Source organism: Sinocyclocheilus rhinocerous, unplaced genomic scaffold (genome assembly GCF_001515625.1).
Source record: "Sinocyclocheilus rhinocerous isolate Xijiao unplaced genomic scaffold, SAMN03320098_v1.1 scaffold1251, whole genome shotgun sequence".
NCBI classification, from domain to species: Eukaryota; Metazoa; Chordata; class Actinopteri; order Cypriniformes; family Cyprinidae; genus Sinocyclocheilus; species Sinocyclocheilus rhinocerous.
In genome coordinates this window covers 164,640-188,345 of record NW_015636566.1, presented here as the reverse complement: position 1 = coordinate 188,345, position 23,706 = coordinate 164,640, and the positions used below count along the sequence as shown (strand labels likewise).

Genomic DNA, 23,706 nt, shown 5'->3' with positions numbered 1-23,706 from the left:
AACATTTAATTCTCTTTCTGTCTCGTTCAGTGCTACCATGTGCCATATTCTTCCCTAAACATGTTTCTGGGGGGGAATCAGAAGGATCGTGATTCAGCCACTGGTTACAGTAAGAAAATATAGCCGCAAGCATCAATAGATGATTAGGTGAAAGAATTGCCAAGTATCTTATGTTCTAGATTTTTATGTTTTTATTGCAAAGTCAACAGTATTGAATCTCCACTGATACTGTAAGTTATAGTTTGATGAAACAGCTTACAAAAATACATGCTAGTTCCAAAAGGGACAACTGAAAAGAAATCAGGAAAAATATCCAGCCATTCACACTGATTTAAGATTGCAGTTAAAATGATTTATATTACCTTAGTGTAAAACACCAGTATTGCACCCTTCATCTATCGTTTCCATTCATATAAATGGCTGATCATTTAGAAATGGCTGTTAGTCCCTCCTAGTATCAGAAAGTCATTGTCACCTGTTGTCCTTGTGAACAAAGTTTTCTGAAAATATACTCACAAGATATAGGCCAATTTGTTATTATTATCCCATATCTGCTAAATGGTTAAATATATTAATATAATCATTCTTTTGATCATTTTTTGTCAGGAGCTTCTCAAGATGGTACATAGCATGTTTTGTTCGAATCAGACAACGTCATAGGAAGAATTCAAAAACTAGGTCGTTCAAAAAAATTTAAATGGTGAAAAATTTTGAATTGCTATTTGAATTTGAATATAAGGAAGTAGAATCACAATGAACAAAAACTGGTTGGAGCCAATAGCCTCATGGACAGAGCTCCAACATACACAGCAGCTTTGCCTCTGGTGACCTGAGTTTGATTGGGCCCAAGGTATTTTGCTGATCCTGTTACCCTCTCTCCGCCCCATGCTTTCCAGTCTGATCTGTATACTGTCCTATCCAAAAAAAAAGGCCCAACATATAACTTTAAAAAATGAATTGATATTCAAAGACATTCAAAAATGAAAAAATAAAAAATAAAGAAAAGCAAAGAAAAAAGAAAACTTTGAATGTTGGCTAGACAAAATCTTGTTTAATTGGTTTGAAAAATATTTAAAAAGCTTGGAATTTTATGGTTTTGCAAACAGAGAGAACAATAGCTCTCTGTTATCCATGATGATACACTTCCTCAGCGAAGAAACATCAGCCAGAGATAGTGGAAATAGAGAGCAGAAACTTGGATATATAGGGCATAACCTTAACTGAAATCTATTTCCTGTATAAAAAAAGAACTTTGTTCTCTCTCACGATACAGGAATGGGCATGGAAGTGTTCGCTACACTGGCGGGAGCTGCCATTCAGGGTCAGATAGTGGGGGTGCACCATGCCAAGAGGACACACGTCTGCAGTTTACAGAATGGCACGGAAGGGCCTGCTGGGAACCACACAGACTCACTGGATGACATATCTGACACTCTACAAAATACAGTGAGGCACAGAGAACATCCTATTAATGTGTATAGTGGAATTTGTTTAGTATTGATGTTGCAGAGTTTTAGCTGATTTGTCTTTTAATTTCTACAGAGAAGAGCCTATTTGACTGGAGCATTAGTATTAGGAATGCTGTACTTTCTGTGCTGCCTCGTGCTTTTTCTTGGAGTGAAGGAGCAGTTGGGTAGGTCCAAATTAGTTAACATGAGTTAAAATGCTAACATCTGTTGTTTTGTGTACCACATGTTCTTTCAGCACCAATTGTGCATCAGTAAGTTTGAAACACATACATAAATACACTGCCTGGCAAAAAAAAACTTGCTGTTTGGATTTAAATAAGCAAATACTTAAGAGTTTATGATTGCATCGTTATTGCAGTGATTAACATCTTTCTGACGTGTTATATGTTTGGCAACAATTCTTTTAACCCTAACTGATGCAGTGTGTAGCTTTTTATTTCTTAAAAAAATCATAGAAGACGTATCCCATGGCCATATTCCAGGATGCCAGTGCTAAGGATTATCAGGCTCAAACTGTGAAAGAGTAGTTCAGGGAGCATGAGGAATCATTTTCATGCATGAATTGGCCACTGCAGAGTCCTGACCTTAAAGGGATAGTTCACCCAAAAATGAAAATTACCTCATGATTTATTCACCCTCAAGCCATCCTAAAAATGATTAAAAAAAACATCATAAAAAGTGCTCCACACGGCTCCGGGGGGTTTATAAAGGCCTCCAAAAGTGAAATGATGCATTTGTGTAAGAAAAATATCCATATTTAAAACTTTATAAACCGTAATCTCTAGCTTCTCTAGCTGTTTTTCTTAGACAAATGCATTGATTCATTTCAGAAGGCCTTTACTAACCCCCCGGAGCCGTGTGGAGCACTTTTTATGATGGATGCACTTTATTTTGCTCAAAAATCTCAACCTCCATTCACTGCCATTATAAAGCTTGCAATATATAGCACTGCAAATATAAAACATTTTTTTATATCACTCCGATTGTATTCGTCTGAAAGAAGAAAGTCATATACACCTAGGATGGCTTGAGGGTGAGTAAATGGGGTCATTTTCATTTTTGGGTGAACTATCCCTTTAACCCCATTGAAAGTCTTTGGGATTTGGGGAGACTTTACAGACTGGTTCGCCTCAGGGTCAGATAGTGGGAGTGCTCCCATTGTCAATACAAGATCTCTGCCAAAAATGAATGCAACTCTTGATAGAAATAATCTTTGTGACATTTCATGGTTCATTTCAAGGTTGTCCAAAACAATACCACCGTAATCAAAGCTAAATGCAGTCCAACAAAATATTAGAGTGTGCCACTTTTTTTTGGCCAAGCAGTGTATTTGGCCAGTTGACTTAATGCAGTGACTTCAAGACTATTATAATGATTTTAATATGTCTACTTCTCATTTTAGCCCCTCTGAGTAAACTGGACCGCATAAATGTCCCCTATCTAACTGGAATGAAGATGGTGGTGAGACACACTCCATATGTGTGGCTTGTATTTGGCTTCCTTTTTGCTTCACTTGCCTTCCAGGTAAAACATTTTTCTATTTAAATTATGAATGAATTTTGATGGTTGTTAAACATAAAAATACCAAAAGAGCATGTTTGTATAAAAGAGCATGTTTGTATTTCCTAGAAAGATGCCCAGGTGTGTATGATATTTTTGATATTATAGTCAGAGTGGATTTAAATTAAAGAATTTAAAAATATGGATTTTATAAAGTATGACATAATGATAAGAATTTTTGTTTCAGATGGCTCAGGGGAATTTCGCCCTCTTCTGTACTCATGCAGCGAATATGGGAGCATATTTCCAGCATCTTGTTCTTATATTACTGGTGAGGGATGCATTATTTCAAAGAGTATCGTAAGAAGTACTACAAGGAGCTATTTCTCCCTTATCTGATCCGTAAAAATAACTTTCATAGGTGTAACCTTATGTAGCCAGGTTCCTTCAGTATATTAAATAATAAATTATATTTTTAAATTAAAATTTCTGTTATTTTTATATTTTATTATATTCATTTAATTATATAATTATATTAAATCACAACATTATTTTTTTTTTGAATGGTCTCACATTTATGTTACAAATTACTTTTAAAATATTTATACCTTTAATTTTCAATTAGGTACAATTATATTGTTAGTTACAGACATGTAATCTATTCTTGTGCAGACATCAGCTACAATATCCATCCCAATGTGGCAGACACTACTGGTCAAAAAAGGCAAGAAGACCACCATATTCATCGGCCTATCAGTGAGCACCACTCTTTATTTCTAATTAGACTATTCATGGCTGCACAGAAAGGAAATAGGAATACTATAACAATTACTTTATATTTGTTTGTGAAGTTAATGTTAAATACAGCCCATCAGCATGCTATTAGTTTTTATATTTTTAGAGGAGAAACAATAATGTACAGTATGTGGAAAATAATGTGTTTTTTTAACTTTAAACCGCATAAACACATTTCATTACACCAAATACACAAAATAATGTTCTTTTTAGCAGCATCATATGACCCCTTTAAACTGGAATAGTTTCCACTTTTTCATCCCTCTTTCTGCTCTTCTCTGCAGGTTTATATCCCAGCTCTAATTGTGATATCCCTAGTGAAAAGTAATTTACCCGTCTTCATTATTATGTCCATGATATCTGGCACAAGTCTGGCAGCCCTCTATCTACTCCCTTGGTAATTTAACTCTCATGTAATCTCTCTTTTACTGTTAAAGCCCTCGCTCCACCAACACATATTCCACCCAGTGTTTTCCTCTTTATTGAAACGTTATGCTAACCCAGATGGTGGTCAGCTGGGAATTAGTTGTATATGTTCAACATTATAATGTTTGGTTGATTCAGAATGACATCGTACTGAAATTCGATTGCAACTGAAACTGAGACTCTCAGACCAGGCAACCTTTTTTTCAATTTTCTATTGTCCAATTTTGGTGAGCCTGTGCAAGTCGTAGCCTCAGTTTCCTGTTCTTAGCTGACAGGAGTGGCCTGTCACTCTGCTTCAAGGTTTGACGTGTTGTGCGTATCAGAGATGTTCTTCTGCATACCTTGGTTGTAACATGTGGTTATTTGAGTTACTGCTGCCATTCTATCAGCTTGAACCAGTCTGATTATTTTCGCCTGACCTCTGGCATCAACAAGGAACTTTCACCACAGAAGGTAGTGCTGATCTAAAAAAACAGCCCGTCTGGCACCAACAACCAATGCCACATTCAAAGTCACTTAAATCATCTTTCTTCCCCATTCTGATGCTTGGTTTGAACTTCAGCAGATCATATTGACAATGTCTACATACCCATATGCATTGAGTTGCTGCCATGTGATTGGCTGATTAGATATATGCTTTAATAAGCAGTTGAACAGGTGTGCCTAATAAAGTGGTCAGTGAGTCTATATATATATTTGAATATGTATATGAAACGTCATACTGTATAACCAGGTTATTTATTTATTTTAGGTCAATGTTGCCAGATGTAGTGGATGACTTCAAAGTCAAGAACCCATCATGCCAGGATCTAGAACCATTGTTCTACTCCTGCTACGTTTTCTTCAACAAATTTGGAGGAGGCATGTCTGTTGGAATCTCTACTTTGGTACTACAGTAAGAACTTCCTCCAATCAGATTTTTTATAGTTGGTAATACAGGTGTTGAATCCAAAACAATTCAGCACTGAATGAGAATAAATGGCAGTGGAAGGGATGTTGGTGCATGCCAGCATTCATTCATTTTCAAACATCTGTGCATCACATCTTTTTTTTTGAATCCCCATAAACCGACAGCTTCTGTGATTCATTCATGTGAAAGCTTCATCTGATGTTCTCCTTCCCTAACTCTTCAGCTTTGCAGGATACAAGTCTGGTGCTTGTAAACACAATCCAGAGGTCATATATTCGCTGCAGATGCTCTTCGCTCCGGTGCCAATCTGCCTGCTGCTCATTGGCATGGTGATTTTTCGCTTCTATCCCATCAATGAAGAGCGACGACAGAAAATCCAGGACGCATTAAGGAAAGCAGGGTATGTGTTTCTGTCTGTTTACTTAGAAGACTGGAGGTCCATCAACCTTATGGTGTTTATTCAGCTCAGTCATGTGACATTAATGCTTTCTACAGAATTTTAAAAAGAAAATGGGACAGAAGCAACGCTCACATCAAAAAGAGCATGCTGTTTTTTTTTCTTGTCGGTCACCACAACTTCCTTTAACACAGAAGCATCTTCTTATACACTGAAGACCAAGATTCGTTTACTTCAGTGGAAATTAAAGCATATTATGTTCAGTGATGTCTTCATGTTCTTACACTGTATTCCAGTTTTGCATAAGGTGCTTGACAAGTTGCAATAGCTGTAATAACTGTGCCATCACTGTGTGTTATCTTGACATACACAGGACAGAGACCGGCTTGAAAGGAGAAGAAGAGCTGAGCCTATGAAGTAATCAGTGGCTTTCACTACTTTTGTAACTGCTGAACTGTTGATCATGAACATGCTTTGTTTTCATCTCAGTGTAAAGGCTGTTTCATTGTGCATTGTGAATATTTTTCAGTCTTGCTTCAGGGGACCTCAACCCCATTTAGGAGTCTCACTAATCATACACACACATTTCAGGTCAGGGAGATCTCTACTAATGAGCTGAATTAGATAAATAAAAGAGACATTCAAAACGTGCAGTGCTATGGGACCCCTTAGGACTAGAATTGAGAAACATTAGTGCACTTAAAGGTGCAGTGTGCAATTTCCGCACCATATACAGACAAACAGATATTCCTGCCTCAAACCCATGTTAAGCCAGTGTTGCTGTGTGAAAAGTGTTTATATCAACCAGTGAATAAACCAGCAAATGGTTTACTGATAACTGTCTCTGCATATTACAGTTTTTTAAAATTGCTAACTAAAAAGTTTTAGGCTATTTGAGGCACATTCAGTGAAAGCATTCACTCATATAGTGAATCTTCAGACCAAGTCTGCAGAACTGCAAGCACATTATCTGTTCTTGTATTTAATTAGCAAAAAAACTGCTATTTAAACGCCACACTTAATTATTGATTACTTACACCTAATGATCATGTGTGAAAACTTTAATACATGATACACATAATGTAAATCTACTAGGGCTGTTAAACCGATTAATCGCGATTAATCCAAAATAAAAGTTTGTGATTACATAATGCATCAGTGTGTAAGATATATGTAATATATATTTATATATAATATAAATAATATCTAAATATGAATATGCATGTAAATATTTCTTAAATATATGCATGTATGTGTGTGTATTTATATATACATATAAATATACACGGTACACACATACATTGTGTAAACACAAACTTTTATTTTGGATGCGATTAATCACAATTAATCGATTTGACAGCCCTAAAATATACCTAATTTGATCACTTAGAAATTAAAACTCAAACTTAAGCAACAAATAAATTTTTCACCCTTGCATTTCTGTTTACAGTACTTTGTAAATATACGAATATACATACAAGTCATCTTTATTTCTATAATTATTTATACAATACAGCAGTAACAAATTCTGCTGTAAAGTGTCATCATACAACTCAAGTCAGCGTTGATTCAGTTCAGTTCAGTTCAAGAACTGTAAGGCTCATCAATTGTGCATCCACACTGTATATACAGTGTATTTTTGTACATACATGTACATGTGAGTGCTAGGACAAACTCCTGTGCCCTCCACTGCACACTGAACAATCAAAAGATACAAGATAGTAGTGTTTTACATTTGTCATATCCATGTGTAGTTTGGCATGTACGATATCATTTTATGTTTGTGTGAACAGTTACTATGCAAAAAAATATTTTTTTTATAAAAGTTAAAATAGTTTTGAAAGAAGTGTTTGATTTTGCAAGAGATGCGTAATGTTTTGCATGTTGTGTGCATGTTTTGTGTGTAGAGTTTAGAGAAAAGGAGCTATAGTTTCAGAGACTAGAAGCAATTTTAAAACAAGTGTAAGCTGGGAGAGAGTATTATAACGTTGAAAATACACACAGCTAGTCTGAGTGTTTGTAACAGCACTTTTATTCCACAATGGTAATGACGATAATGATGTAAAAGTGTACAAATAAACAGCAACGTGTAAATATGTGCATGTGCATGGTTTTCTGTTTCGCATGGCGCCCCCTTGTGGTCGATAGTCCGATTAATAACGTGTTGGGTGGCTTGACATGTGCATGGTAGAGACCTGGGGGGTATTAGGATATAGTTGCTATGGCTATTTACATACCCTGAGAGTTACATCCGTTTTTGGAACCGAAAGCTGAGTTTATCCGCTTACTAACCCTTAAACATACCGGGGTTTGTCACATAACCTGCTTTCTGGAATACCCCCCTGATGAAAATAACAGTGGTTTGTTGATGTTGATGCCTAAATAACAAATGTTTTATCGGGTGCGTTTATGCTGGGATGTTGCAGAACTTACTATTTCATGTAAATTTCATGGATGTACTGAAAAAATCTATATATGCTACTTTTATGCGGGCTTTTGCAGGAAGTAGCGGGACAAAACCGGACAAAACATGAATGTTGCGGGTGGGAGTGGGACAAGATAACATATCTGCGGGTGTGGGACTGAAAAATTCGTCCCGCGCAGTTCTCTAGTTCATGGAGGAGGCGTGGGAGGTGGATATGTGCTACTCCAGTCACCCACATTACAACACTATAGATGAAATGAGTGTTGAGAGCATGTTATGTAACAGGTACTTCACAATGAGCTGGAGGCTGGGGGATTCATCGAACATTTTTTTGTACTTAAAAAATAGTATTTAAAAACGTTATTTGCTTTTTTAAAACAATAGGCTAATTGTATTTTTCACTTACTGGGCATAACAAAGGGGACGGGTCACATTTGTCACCAGCAGGATTTATGTTATGTTAAATTAGTGCGCTGCTATTGGACCTTCTCCCAGTTTTCTCGCTGCGGTCACGTGACCCGACAGCATCGCTCCTCTCTGCCTGCAAACTGCTGCGAGCGAGACAGTGTGCGGGAGGGCTCTTCAGAAACATGGGAGTAGAGATCGAGACCATAACCCCCGGAGATGGTAAAATCACCTTAATGCAGCTTCTATTATGCAAAGTAGAGTTTTATTTGTCAAGCTGCGTGCGTTTAACAGCATTATATTATTGCTCTTGTCTCCTGCTCCCCGTTTCTCCTCTCGCTGCTTTTACAGGGAGGACTTTCCCCAAAAAGGGACAGACATGTGTGGTGCATTATGTTGGTGAGTTGAATTTCAGATTTTCTTTTGGTGGTGTAGGCTACTTATGTTGTATTTTTGTGGCCGTATATGGATTTTTGTATATGGGGAATTTATAAAACTGACTTAATTTAGAGAAAAAGGTTAATACATCTTTCCAAACAGACGTGCGATCCGACGTTGAGTTTTAAAAATTGCATATATCTGAAGAGTGGCAGTGCTGTAAAGATACAGTAAAATATACAAAGCGAGACAAAGCTATTATGCATTATTAGTTGTGTATTGTTTGCACGCACGGGCATTTGTCCGCAGACATGATCCTCTTCTGACAGCTGAGACTGAACAGATTTTATAGACGCTCGTGTGATTCAGTCTTTGTTGGACAGAGATTGGCGGCGTCGGATAGACGGATTATCACTGTCTGGAGTGAGTCGAGCTCTGGGATGTTGTGATTGCCTTTTAATCGTTCAACTATAACCAAGTAACCCTATTCTGTCAAGTAGATTATTTGATGATTAAATAGGTAACTTAATCGAATTTTGGAAAGTTTATCACACAGTTGAATTAAAGTGGACAAACTGCCTGCCATCTTGCATACGCTGCTTGTAGCCTACTTTATGCAGCATTGATATAATATCAGTTATATCATTGTGCCAAAAGAGCCCACATTTCTGTCATTTTGAAATTTGCATTACATTCTCATGACCCTTTCTTTCTTTCTTTGCATTTTTCTGCATCTTTTTTGTTTTTTAATCCTTTTATTTTATTTGATGCACCCCCGCACATCTCCTAAAATTGTTTACTTAGATTTTTATGAAACCTTTTTTTTATAGTTTCACTGTGATTTTTAAATTTTAGAAATTTACTAAAGCAAATAAACATAAAATAAAAACAGAACAAAATGTCACAAAAGAATGAAAAGGTATATTGAGCAGGGAGAAAATAAATAATGAAGAAATTGGACTCAGGAAGGCAAAGCACTCCAAACTAATTTCCACCTTGCGCTTCAGGGCTTCCATCTCATTATTTCTTTATTACATAGGAAGAAGAGTGGGAGATTTTCTAGATACTCTGCCTGTGAACTTGATTTATATTCACATGGAGTCATAGCAACAGGTCAGAAAGAACCATTGTTGTTAAAGAGAATTAGAGTATATACGTACTGAATAAATGTAACTGATTCCTGCTTTGTGTTAATGAGTGGATCAGTGACTCTTTTCTGCTTGACTTGTTTATGTACACGTTACTCTACATTTGCCATGTTCTTGAAAGAGGTATGGCTCATAACCTGATAATTTACTGCTATTAAACATGGGTTAGAGTTTAAATTTGTTTATTTTGTTCTGTGTTTGATTAGGTTGTGTAGTTGAGTAGGTGGCACATTTGGCACTGTAGCAATGGATGCATGCGATTCTTAGTGCTTAAAGATTTTGTGATCACTGTTCATTGTCTCATCAAATCTCAAAACAATACATTAACTTGCTAATTGATATCTATAATTGATGGGCACTTTCTGTTCTCACGGAGACTGGAAAATTTGTTTTCATTGATGGACAAAGATCTGAAAAACAAAATAAGGGGTTGTGGCTTCTTAGCACATTGTGACCTACATATGACATACAGTACTTGCCATTCATATTTACATATTGATGCTAAATTATTTGCAGCCATTCATGGATGTTAATGTTGACCATGCTGCCTAGACAATAGATGTGATTATACTGGATGCAGATACAGTACTTTTTTGTATTGACATGGAAATCATTTTTAATTTAAAAGAAATCTGCAGATGCTTAAATACTTGAGTGGATGCTGGCAATTTCTGTGATTACAAGGCAAGCATCAGATATATGGCTTTAATATTTCTGTAATGCACTCTATATTTATGTATTGTCTTAAAGACAATAAAAGAATTCAAATGTGCTATAAAGTGCTTTTACATGTTTTGGAAAATGTTGCTTGTTTGTGTCATTTCAGCTTAGTACCTTCACTGTTTTATGACTATGTATAGTGTCCACTAATAATCCCTTATGTTCTTTTATTGGTACTCCTATAATAAATGAAAGCTGAAAGGCAGGAAACATTTACCTTAAAATTTTATGGAAGCAGATTTACAATGAGATCCAACTCAATTAATTTACAGCTGATGTATGGTTCAGCAATTTATTCGTTATTGAAGCTATTGTATAACACATAAATCAGAATCAAACCAAAGCATGTATAGCTACAATACTTCAAAAGATTGTAGTCATTTTATGTTGTTGCTGAGCTAAATTTGATATATTGGTAGAACTGATAAATTGGTATTCCAGCACTGCTGGAGATATTGTTACCATGGTAGTTTTTGGCAGGCAGAGTAACAGTGCTAAAATTAATGAGTAATACAAATATAAACAGATGTTTCAGCCCAGCCTCCTACATGAATGAGGTAGCAGGAAGTAAACTGTGTTACTTAACCAAAGAAATATACGCGCAAGTACTTTTTTCTCGATCACCTCCCCTCTGTTCACTTCTGCACCAACCTAAAGAGGAAAAGGGTCCCGTTTACTGTGCTTGGCTTGTTTACATTTCTTCCCATCACATTTATCCAATTTCTTCAGAAGTCAGTCGTTTGAAAGCAAAAAGGTAAGACGCCACACTCTCTAAACTAAATGTTATTTTAATTATCGTCAGAGTGATTTTACTCTGTCAGGTATGTGGGACTCGCTGGCTAACCGAAGCTAACGTTAAACTTAACCAGGCTCCAGCTAACACACACATATACACACACACACACACACACGAAGAACAAAGACGTGCTTGTGTTTACTTAGCTGAGCTCAGTTCAGTTATATTTATTGTATTTTTAAGGATATTTTGTATCATATCACCCGGTCATTATTTTAAGGAGAAAGAAATATAACTATTCGTGTAATTAGCATGATTGTGCGGTTGCTAACGGAGTTGCCGTGACTAGCTCGAGAGCTAAACACAACAAATACAGTCTGAATCAGTCAGACTGCTTTTATATTGTGGGCTTTGTGTTAATGAGTGGATCAGTGACTCTTTTCTGCTTGACTTGTTTATGTACACGTTACTCTACATTTGCCATGTTCTTGAAAGAGGTATGGCTCATAACCTGATAATTTACTGCTATTAAACATGGGTTAGAGAGACAGAAAATCTCCCTGATAGAACAGAATAAATAATAATAACAATAATAAAGTAGCCCATTTATCTGATGCTCTAACCTCATTTCCTGTTTTTCTGGCCTTGTCCCTTTCCTCTTAAATCTTCAGGCTCTCTGACAGATGGACGGAAGTTCGACTCTTCCCGTGACCGTGACAAGCCATTTAAGTTCAAGATTGGTAAACAGGAAGTGATCCGTGGCTGGGAGGAAGGTATTGCGCAGGTATGTCTAAATGTTATTTTAATTATCGTCAGAGTGATTTTACTCTGTCAGGTATGTGGGACTCACTGGCTAACCGAAGCTAACGTTAAACTTAACCAGGCTCCAGCTAACACACACATATACACACACACACACACACACGAAGAACAAAGACGTGCTTGTGTTTACTTAGCTGAGCTCAGTTCAGTTATATTTATTGTATTTTTAAGGATATTTTGTATCATATCACCCGGTCATTATTTTAAGGAGAAAGAAATATAACTATTCGTGTAATTAGCATGATTGTGCGGTTGATAACGGAGTTTCCGTGACTAGCTCGAGAGCTAAACACAACAAATACAGTCTGAATCAGTCAGACTGCTTTTATATTGTGGTAATATTGCTTAGTTTAAGGTGACATAGTAGATAAAACCTTAGTTTAGTTTTTAAAACAGTTGACAGGTGCATTCATTGCCTTACAGTTATTGGGTAATTTAGAGCAGACAGTTAAATGTTCATGACTATAGATTACATATATACATTGTTCGGCAGTGAATCACATGACGATGTCGATGATATATTTAGATATTTGCCACGTAACGGAAACATTCAGACATTTTGTTTCAGGCGTTTTCGCATTTGACGTATTAAATGTTATTAATCCCACGATGTTTGTCTGCTATGAAACCTGGTCCTGTTTGTTTCTTGAGAAACAAGTTTTACTTTCGATTATCTGTAGGTTCAGTCAATAAATAATGGAAGGAACTGAATTATTGATGACTGAATAGCGGAAAACATACGAACAAACAAAGAAACATACGAACAAACAAAGGAATAAATGAGTGATGCTGTAAATGTTGTTATAACCTAGTTTTTTCATTGAGTTCAGTTCAGTTCAAGAACTGTAAGGCTCATCAATTGTGCATCCACACTGTATATACAGTGTATTTTTGTACATACATGTACATGTGAGTGCTAGGACAAACTCCTGTGCCCTCCACTGCACACTGAACAATCAAAAGATACAAGATAGTAGTGTTTTACATTTGTCATATCCATGTGTAGTTTGGCATGTACGATATCATTTTATGTTTGTGTGAACAGTTACTATGCAAAAAAATATTTTTTTTATAAAAGTTAAAATAGTTTTGAAAGAAGTGTTTGATTTTGCAAGAGATGCGTAATGTTTTGCATGTTGTGTGCATGTTTTGTGTGTAGAGTTTAGAGAAAAGGAGCTATAGTTTCAGAGACTAGAAGCAATTTTAAAACAAGTGTAAGCTGGGAGAGAGTATTATAACGTTGAAAATACACACAGCTAGTCTGAGTGTTTGTAACAGCACTTTTATTCCACAATGGTAATGACGATAATGATGTAAAAGTGTACAAATAAACAGCAACGTGTAAATATGTGCATGTGCATGGTTTTCTGTTTCGCATGGCGCCCCCTTGTGGTCGATAGTCCGATTAATAACGTGTTGGGTGGCTTGACATGTGCATGGTAGAGACCTGGGGGGTATTAGGATATAGTTGCTATGGCTATTTACATACCCTGAGAGTTACATCCGTTTTTGGAACCGAAAGCTGAGTTTATCCGCTTACTAACCCTTAAACATACCGGGGTTTGTCACATAACCTGCTTTCTGGAATACCCCCCTGATGAAAATAACAGTGGTTTGTTGATGTTGATGCCTAAATAACAAATGTTTTATCGGGTGCGTTTATGCTGGGATGTTGCAGAACTTACTATTTCATGTAAATTTCATGGATGTACTGAAAAAATCTATATATGCTACTTTTATGCGGGCTTTTGCAGGAAGTAGCGGGACAAAACCGGACAAAACATGAATGTTGCGGGTGGGAGTGGGACAAGATAACATATCTGCGGGTGTGGGACTGAAAAATTCGTCCCGCGCAGTTCTCTAGTTCATGGAGGAGGCGTGGGAGGTGGATATGTGCTACTCCAGTCACCCACATTACAACACTATAGATGAAATGAGTGTTGAGAGCATGTTATGTAACAGGTACTTCACAATGAGCTGGAGGCTGGGGGATTCATCGAACATTTTTTTGTACTTAAAAAATAGTATTTAAAAACGTTATTTGCTTTTTTAAAACAATAGGCTAATTGTATTTTTCACTTACTGGGCATAACAAAGGGGACGGGTCACATTTGTCACCAGCAGGATTTATGTTATGTTAAATTAGTGCGCTGCTATTGGACCTTCTCCCAGTTTTCTCGCTGCGGTCACGTGACCCGACAGCATCGCTCCTCTCTGCCTGCAAACTGCTGCGAGCGAGACAGTGTGCGGGAGGGCTCTTCAGAAACATGGGAGTAGAGATCGAGACCATAACCCCCGGAGATGGTAAAATCACCTTAATGCAGCTTCTATTATGCAAAGTAGAGTTTTATTTGTCAAGCTGCGTGCGTTTAACAGCATTATATTATTGCTCTTGTCTCCTGCTCCCCGTTTCTCCTCTCGCTGCTTTTACAGGGAGGACTTTCCCCAAAAAGGGACAGACATGTGTGGTGCATTATGTTGGTGAGTTGAATTTCAGATTTTCTTTTGGTGGTGTAGGCTACTTATGTTGTATTTTTGTGGCCGTATATGGATTTTTGTATATGGGGAATTTATAAAACTGACTTAATTTAGAGAAAAAGGTTAATACATCTTTCCAAACAGACGTGCGATCCGACGTTGAGTTTTAAAAATTGCATATATCTGAAGAGTGGCAGTGCTGTAAAGATACAGTAAAATATACAAAGCGAGACAAAGCTATTATGCATTATTAGTTGTGTATTGTTTGCACGCACGGGCATTTGTCCGCAGACATGATCCTCTTCTGACAGCTGAGACTGAACAGATTTTATAGACGCTCGTGTGATTCAGTCTTTGTTGGACAGAGATTGGCGGCGTCGGATAGACGGATTATCACTGTCTGGAGTGAGTCGAGCTCTGGGATGTTGTGATTGCCTTTTAATCGTTCAACTATAACCAAGTAACCCTATTCTGTCAAGTAGATTATTTGATGATTAAATAGGTAACTTAATCGAATTTTGGAAAGTTTATCACACAGTTGAATTAAAGTGGACAAACTGCCTGCCATCTTGCATACGCTGCTTGTAGCCTACTTTATGCAGCATTGATATAATATCAGTTATATCATTGTGCCAAAAGAGCCCACATTTCTGTCATTTTGAAATTTGCATTACATTCTCATGACCCTTTCTTTCTTTCTTTGCATTTTTCTGCATCTTTTTTGTTTTTTAATCCTTTTATTTTATTTGATGCACCCCCGCACATCTCCTAAAATTGTTTACTTAGATTTTTATGAAACCTTTTTTTTATAGTTTCACTGTGATTTTTAAATTTTAGAAATTTACTAAAGCAAATAAACATAAAATAAAAACAGAACAAAATGTCACAAAAGAATGAAAAGGTATATTGAGCAGGGAGAAAATAAATAATGAAGAAATTGGACTCAGGAAGGCAAAGCACTCCAAACTAATTTCCACCTTGCGCTTCAGGGCTTCCATCTCATTATTTCTTTATTACATAGGAAGAAGAGTGGGAGATTTTCTAGATACTCTGCCTGTGAACTTGATTTATATTCACATGGAGTCATAGCAACAGGTCAGAAAGAACCATTGTTGTTAAAGAGAATTAGAGTATATACGTACTGAATAAATGTAACTGATTCCTGCTTTGTGTTAATGAGTGGATCAGTGACTCTTTTCTGCTTGACTTGTTTATGTACACGTTACTCTACATTTGCCATGTTCTTGAAAGAGGTATGGCTCATAACCTGATAATTTACTGCTATTAAACATGGGTTAGAGAGACAGAAAATCTCCCTGATAGAACAGAATAAATAATAATAACAATAATAAAGTAGCCCATTTATCTGATGCTCTAACCTCATTTCCTGTTTTTCTGGCCTTGTCCCTTTCCTCTTAAATCTTCAGGCTCTCTGACAGATGGACGGAAGTTCGACTCTTCCCGTGACCGTGACAAGCCATTTAAGTTCAAGATTGGTAAACAGGAAGTGATCCGTGGCTGGGAGGAAGGTATTGCGCAGGTATGTGATGGTGTTTTTTCCACTCAGAATATCATGTGTAACACTTTTTGAGTTAAATTAAGGTTAAATGGTGTCTTAATGAAGCACTACCAAATCCAGACTGCCTAGGATTGATATTTCAAATGAAAACATTTTCAAATAATTCATGCTTATGTTTGTGTGACTTTAGATGAGTGTGGGCCAACATGCAAAGCTGACCTGTTCACCTGATTATGCCTACGGTAATAAAGGCCATCCTGGGATTATTCCCCCAAATGCGACCCTCATCTTCGATGTGGAGCTTCTCAGTCTGGAGTGATTTAATGCTCTTCACTGCCTTTTGTTAATTTTTCATTATTTTATTAATGTTTCAAGTGTCAAAAGGTTTAGTCTTACCATTAGAAACCTGATTAAATCAATTTTCTCTTTCTGTCAGGCCATATTTTTAGTCATTCTTCTCAGAGCCATCTTTATTCAGCATCCCACCCTACAGTTTTAGGCACATTATGTAAAGATCTGTGCTTTATTTTATCAGAGTTCTCCAACATTTCATCTTTTGCTTTGGTCACATTTCATCAGAAATAATTCTTTAGCTCCTTTATTTTTAATCCAACATTTTTCCTGTCTAATTGATACGATAATCACCAAATCACCAAAAAACCTTGCAATGTCCTTAATCCTGAACTTGAACCCTTGAATGAACCCTTTAGACATCTCTTCTCTTGTGACTTTTTCTTACACTGTGATTATTGTTGGCTTGAGACCAAGTACAAATTTGTTAAAGAATTTGCGACCTTATCGCTGAATAGTAATCTAAAAAAAGAAAACATATATTTATCTTAAAGATGTTTTGTTTGGGATATAAAAATTTGCGTATTTATTGCATTGTTACGTTTTAGATTGAATAAATTAATAAATTACATTTTATACTTTTTATCATTAAACATATTTTCAGTCAGAATTGTTGGGTTTGAACAGGTCTGCTGATTTTAATTAGTACAAAGAAGCAAATTCTTGAACAATCCTTGTGCTTCATTGTGTGTTTGACACCTGCCAGAATACCACTAGTTTTGTATATTTACAAAGTGACCATATCAACTGAAAAAGTGCCATCATATTACCTGAAATCAAACTTTGTGGTAGACCAGGCTGATTAATATAAAATGATGAAGTGATAGTACTGCCATTACTGCCACTACTATTTCTGTCAGTTTGCTGTGCAACATTTTTTATATATAGTTTTTGTTTATTGTTTGCTCTATTTTATTAACATGCAACTATTTGGAAATGTATTAAATTTGTTTATTTTGTTCTGTGTTTGATTAGAAACATACGAACAAACAAAGGAATAAATGAGTGATGCTGTAAATGTTGTTATAACCTAGTTTTTTCATTGGATTTTTGGTTGAAGGGACTTTCCCACATGATGACATCAGTCAGCTGGAATAATCGCATTATTTCATCGTTGACATTTATGTCACTAGGGGAGATTGAGAAAGGTCTTGTAGTCTTAATAAAATGTGTCATATTTAGTTTATGACAGCAATGTTATATTTCCCCAAAAGCTATGGATGGGATATTGCCACATGGATCCTTTACTGGACTCAGTCAATAGAGTTACAGACTGTTGCCATGGTAGAGTCGTTTGTTATGCTCAGCACTCATTCAGTCTGCCTGAAATTAGCTTTGCCTTTTCTCCCCATTCCAGAGGCCCCTCACCCACTCATCCGGACAGTTATCCACTGGCTTTGTCCCTAACTTGAGTTTGCACTAAAGATGTTTTTTTTCTGCAATTTCAATGAAAGTAGTTCACCTTTAGTCAAAGATGTCTTTTAAACCAGATTCAGGCAGTTTGAAATCATTCTGCTGCTTCTGCATGATCTTGCATTAGTTTTGTGTGACAGTTGAGTTTCCACAATGTTTCATGTGATTTATTCAGATTTACTCTAAGGTTTAGATAAAGATAGGGTTGTTATAGTTTACAATTGAGTTTTTATTCCTTTTTATTTTTATTTGTTTTCAGTTTAGTTTATGTATCTAAAACTAAAATGAGTTGTGGCCACTTTATTATGTATTAATTAATTTTAGAATGTAGTATAGTTTCTGGTTTCTTCATTATGTTATATTTATGTTTATATTATTTAATTTTTTTTAAATTGTGTTTCAGTTTTTGTTAAAGTCAGCATGAAATGAAAATTCAGACTATTTAATTTCTAAATGTTTGTTATTGATCTTATGGTGAATTATTGATTCATCAATGTATGTTTCATTTATTTATTTATTTTTGCCTGTATATATTTAACCCTCTGGTATGGTTCATTTGGGGGTCACACTTGTGTTGTTTGTGGTCAAAAGTGGCCGAACACCTGAAATGTAACTTTTTTATTTTCAATCTAGATTATGTTTTTGTTCAATAATATTTTTTTCTTATTTATTTTGTATTTTGAGAGAATTTCATGATGCTAATTAATATTTATGCTATAATTATGAAAATTTTTTCCCCCATTGAAAATAATACAATTTGTTTTTCTAATATTTTTATATTACGTTTCAGTTATGGCAGTATTTTATGAAGGTAAAATAGTAGCAAACCTCGAGAGCTTGTTGATTTGAATTTGAGGACTTTTCATATTAATATTCGTATTTGAAAGTTGAAATTTATACTCACACTCTGATGTGAAAAGCGGAATCTTTTGATTTGCACTAGGGGTGCTCCGATCAGGATTTTTGAGGCCGATCACAGAAAGCAGTATCTGCCGATACCGATCACCGATACCGATCTTTTTAAAGCGTTCTTTTTATCATTTATTACTATTTATAGTGATACTCCAACCAGGATTTTTAGACATTTATACAGGGCCTGAATTTCATTTTTGAAAATGGGGGGAATTCCCCTCTTAGGTGACTCTTGTGTGACACTGCCTCGACTGTGCAAGTGACAATTCCTGTGTCAACTGTGCAGCGTGCAGCTCGCTTATAGACAGGCGCGATGTGTGGTGATTTGAAGCCATTTGCATATTTTGAGAGAGAAAGAGAGAGAGCGCACGCGCGACGATTCACTCACGCTGTTTGTGAAATTACGTCTCACACAAGGTTTTCAAATTTCTTTATAAGTTATTTAAAGCGCTAGGATTTGAAGTTGTACTGCCAGATCTGAGAGGTTGTAAGTGCTGACTTGTGGTTGTATAGTGAAACTGAAGTACAGTGCAAAAGTAAATATGTCGTACACATTTGTGTCTGTTATTTTGTTTATGTGAATGCCATTTTACACATTTGTAACTGCAACTTTGAATTTAAAACACGGATGTTTTGATTGTTGTCTGTGTGTGCAAATCAAAACATTTAGCTTTTCACATCAGAGCTGTGAGTGTAAATTTCAACTTTCAAATACGAATATTAATATGACAAGTTCTCAAATTTTCGAGTTTTGTTACTATTTTACCTTCATAGTATTTCATGTTAAAATCAAATTTTTGAAGGCAGATCTAGTGGGAGTAACAAAAAAGAAAAACATCTGCAATTTCATTGTTAGCCACTAGATTCCTATATAGCTCTATAAAAAGGCTTATAAATTCTCTAGTTGTTTTTAGACATAAATACTTATTTTTATTAAGTTGTGGATTCGGATATATATTTAGACATTCTCAAAGACAACTTTTTTTAAAGGTATAGATTGTTTTATTTTAAATGTCAGTTTTTGCTTTAATTTTACAGTCAAACCTGAACACAGAAAGACATTTTGTTACACATAACATCAAAATTCAACAAAAATGTAACAAAAATAAACAGGAATGATTTATCAGAGGTTAATCAATCTGATTTCAACCTCTTATTTGAGTCTTCTGGTTAAATTTTGTCATATCGTTACAGCCACACCAGTTCATTTGTGTGTGTGTGTATAATAGTGTTGTGTGTTTGTGTGTGTGTCTGTTTTGTACTCTTGAAGTTTTAGAGTGTAACTCCTTCCTTCGTGTCTGTGTTTTTACTGCATTGTGGCTAAATTATTGATTATATTTCACACATTTGCAAAAACATGCTTTGTGTTACAGTCACACTAGTTCATATATGTGTGTCTGTGTGCACGTTTTTTCTGCATCGTGAATGATTTGTAGATTGTACACACACAAAAAAAAAATCTGTATTTTTGTATCTTTGTGTATTTCCCATTAATTTCCAATGGAAGTAATTTTTGACCGTGAACAACACAAGTGTGACTATTTTTTTTTTAACGACCATTTTAGCTTTTCAATTACATTACATGACATTTTTTTTGTGGTCACATAATGACTGCCATAAAAGTCATCGAGTTTTGTACCATTCCAATGAAGTAGCGATTTTTAAAATTTCAAAGCATTTTTTTTTCTGTCTAAAATGATCTAACAACACCATAGGGTTAATTAAAATATCATAACTCGATCTTCCAGTGACAAATGTCAGACTCCTCAGTCATTTCATCCACATAAAATCTGACTGCAAGCAGATCTTTCTCTAACCACTCAACAACCCAGCCCTACATTTTGTTCTATTTTGATCATTTGTTTCGCTGGGATGTACATCATAATATGGAAGAAAAAATCTGTCACTACTTCTTTGTGATTTTAATGAAAATAACATTGATAACAGGTGTTGACCTCCGATTACTTACAGCCTCAATGATGAGATTCCTAGTCATCCTGTACTGCTTGATTTATGACACACTTTGTGCCCAGTCGATTCACTTCATTTCATGATAGTAGCTGAACTAGATACAATAGAGGAACACATGTCTGCGAGAAGATTACTCACTGTCTCCATTAGTCCACTGTTTGGAGACATCTCTACTTTATTGGAGTGCTCTAGACAGGAAATAATGGCCCTTTAGTGTCACAGAGACATTTTTGTGCGATGAGAGACAGTGTTTGTGTGGAAGTAGCCTGTCAGATATATTTAGCGCCTATTTTTGACATCATGTTGTTTGTGGTTGAAACGATAGCAAATGTTTCAGTGCATGTGTTTGCTTTACATATCAGGGTCTGCGCGTGACGTCAAGAGGCGGTGTTAGTTTGCATGAGCTGTTCTGTGTGCACTGGTGTGGGAGTTTATTCATGAAGATGTGGGCGAGAGTTTTCTTTTTTTTCCCTGTGTTGTGGTCATGTTTGTGCGATTTGTGAACGTGTAGGAGCACGTTGTGTGCTTTAGCTTGAGTCTTGAATCTGTCGTTACAAAAAAAGCAGCTCCAGAGTCTCTTTAATCTGGTTGTAAACCTGTACATGCATTAGAGACTTGAATAAGTCTCCAGACTGTTTGTTCAGTTTCAGTCAATGGCTGTGCTCCAATCAGGCTGATTCTCACTAAGTAGTTCCTGTTTCTCATTTCAGTTTAATTCCTTTTCAGTGATCTCTCCATTGTCTCTTCAGGGAAGTGAGGCAATCTGCCATTTTCTCTCATTTCTCAACATTTATCCATGTCTTCCTATGTTTGTTTTCCTGTAACTTGATGTTTCTTGCTAGAAATGAGTATTTTGAAGACTTCTCTTCTTTATGTCTCACAGTATGATCCCCTGTAGGGCAGTAGATATGTTTACAGTCTTGTCTTTTGTATTTGTGATGCTGTCATGTTTTGTTACACTCATGTTTAAGGTTTCATGATGCTTTTATGTTTAGATGCTCTAGGCTCTTCTCGTTGAGCAGGGTTTCTGTCATTTTCTCCAGCACTAGTTTAAGCGACATACACCGGTATTGCGGTATTTAAAAAATTCATATCATAACAAAAATAAAACACCGGTATTCGGTGCCCAGCACTAGTTTCTGCTGTCGTGACGTTTACAGTAACCCAGTGATCTACAAGCAGTGGCTTATTGGCTAAAATGCACAAAACGTCATGTGATCACAGTCAGATGACTGTGACTAATGTCAGCATCAATCATTCACGTGCTTGATCTCTTGTTGGCCTTTCCTCTAGTAACCTATACATCGCTCCCTCATATTCTCCATTCCTGGTCTACTTTTCTGTCTTTAAGCGCTTTAATTCTTTGTACTTCTCTGGCTTACTCTGTCTCTCTCTCTCTCCCTTTCCCTTCCCCTTTCCAGTAATGGATATGTTCCCAGTAAAGCACTTAACTTCTCATTGCTCTTCCACTGTAAGATAAAGAGCACAGTCAGGCAGTGTTTAATGTTTTATTTTGTTTGGATTTGAAATAGTGCTTTGGCTCTGTAGTAATGATTTCTGGTAGTAGGTTCTTAGTTAAACTAAGTTGGTTTTCATGTCCTACCCTGAGCACTGTGTTGTTAATCATGAACTTTAGTCCCCATTATCTGCTTTTCATTGTATAATGGCAACTGTGTTTCTTAACATTACATGAAGGCAATGTTGTAAATGTCCTGAGTATTCAGCTTATGAAGAATACTGTAGATCTGTGTATATATGGTAGTGATGTATTGTTGGATGTTTGTTGTTGTAATTATGTTGAATACTTGTTGCTACTGTCCTCAATTCAAAATCGCATGGATTGAAGTATGTCTACTACATATCTTTCGTGATAATAGCTTGAATCTGCCTACACTGGAAGTGTCAAAACTGCATGTCAGAATGTTCACTAGCATCTTTAGAATGCATGTCATCTTCAGAATGTGCTAGACTTCAGCTACAGTGGGGAAAACGAACTACACAGGAGGAGCTTGTTAATGATCTTAAGGCAGTTGGGACCACAGTCACCAAGCAAAACATTGGTAACACACTACTGAAATCCTGCAGTCCCCCTGCTCAAGAAAGCACATGTACAGGCATGTACAGACTTTATGGATTTAGAGAGGATCTGTAAAGAGGAGTGGATCAAAATGCCTCCGGAGATGTGTGCAAACCTGGTGACCAACTACAAGAAACGTCTTACCTCTGTTCTTGCCAACAAGGGTTTGTGCACCAAGTACTTAGTCATGTTTTGCTTGGGGATCAAAGACTTATTTCACTCACTGAAATGCAAATCAATTTCTAACCTTTATATAATGTGTTTTTTCTGGATTTTTTGGTTGGTATAATAACCTTGTATCCAACTTTAATTTTGATAGAAAATATTGATATTATATAATTTAAATATAATACATTATATTTAATACAATTAAATATAATAGAATAAATAATAATGTTAATTGCTGTACTTTAGCAATGCTAGAATGGATGAATAACTAGCCTATCTGTTCAACTTTATTATTGACTGAAAGCTGTTAATATGAAGTTGTTGTTATTATTAAATATAAAATGTAATACAAATATAATAATAATAAAAGTAAATATATAAAAAATATTTAATTATTATTATTTAAAATTATTTTAATAGTATTAATAGTCCACAGACAAAAAGTCACAAAATAGGTCACAATCTGAAGCTGTTTAAATGTGTGATAGCAATAAGATTACACATGACATTTCTCTTATTATTGCTACGTTCACACTGTCAGTTTTTGGGATTGATAACCGCATTTACTAACAGGTGTGAGTCTCGAAATGTCCCGTTCACACAGCAGCTTACAGTAGCGCACTTTCATGTGGTGTGATGCTCTGCGTATTATCCCGCTCTATGCGTGTGCGCTCCGCTCAGTCGCT

General features: G+C 36.0%; 3 protein-coding genes across 3 annotated transcripts in view; all 3 read left to right on the top strand.

The window, feature by feature from the left end:
- Nucleotides 1-6,589, top strand: part of LOC107747975 (sodium-dependent lysophosphatidylcholine symporter 1-like) — a 14,099-nt gene extending 7,510 nt beyond the window's left edge. The window contains exons 9-14 of the mRNA XM_016562616.1: nt 3,217-3,300; nt 3,642-3,725; nt 4,049-4,161; nt 4,942-5,085; nt 5,324-5,500; nt 5,871-6,589. Of these exons, the coding sequence (XP_016418102.1) occupies nt 3,217-3,300; nt 3,642-3,725; nt 4,049-4,161; nt 4,942-5,085; nt 5,324-5,500; nt 5,871-5,913 (645 nt within the window). The 3' untranslated portion in view covers nt 5,914-6,589. The remainder of the gene's footprint in view (nt 1-3,216; nt 3,301-3,641; nt 3,726-4,048; nt 4,162-4,941; nt 5,086-5,323; nt 5,501-5,870) is intronic.
- Nucleotides 6,590-11,140: 4,551 nt separating this feature from the next.
- The window catches only part of LOC107747987 (syntenin-1-like), a 22,099-nt gene continuing 9,533 nt past the window's right edge, over nt 11,141-23,706 (top strand). The window contains exon 1 of the mRNA XM_016562637.1: nt 11,141-11,327. The gene's annotated coding sequence lies outside the window, so the exon portion shown is untranslated. The remainder of the gene's footprint in view (nt 11,328-23,706) is intronic.
- On the top strand, nt 14,323-17,461 carry LOC107747971 (peptidyl-prolyl cis-trans isomerase FKBP1A-like). The gene is made up of 4 exons (XM_016562611.1): nt 14,323-14,435; nt 14,565-14,612; nt 16,037-16,149; nt 16,319-17,461. Exons 1-4 carry the CDS (start codon nt 14,399-14,401, stop codon nt 16,445-16,447), a joined length of 327 nt encoding a protein of 108 aa, XP_016418097.1. The 5' UTR covers nt 14,323-14,398; the 3' UTR covers nt 16,448-17,461.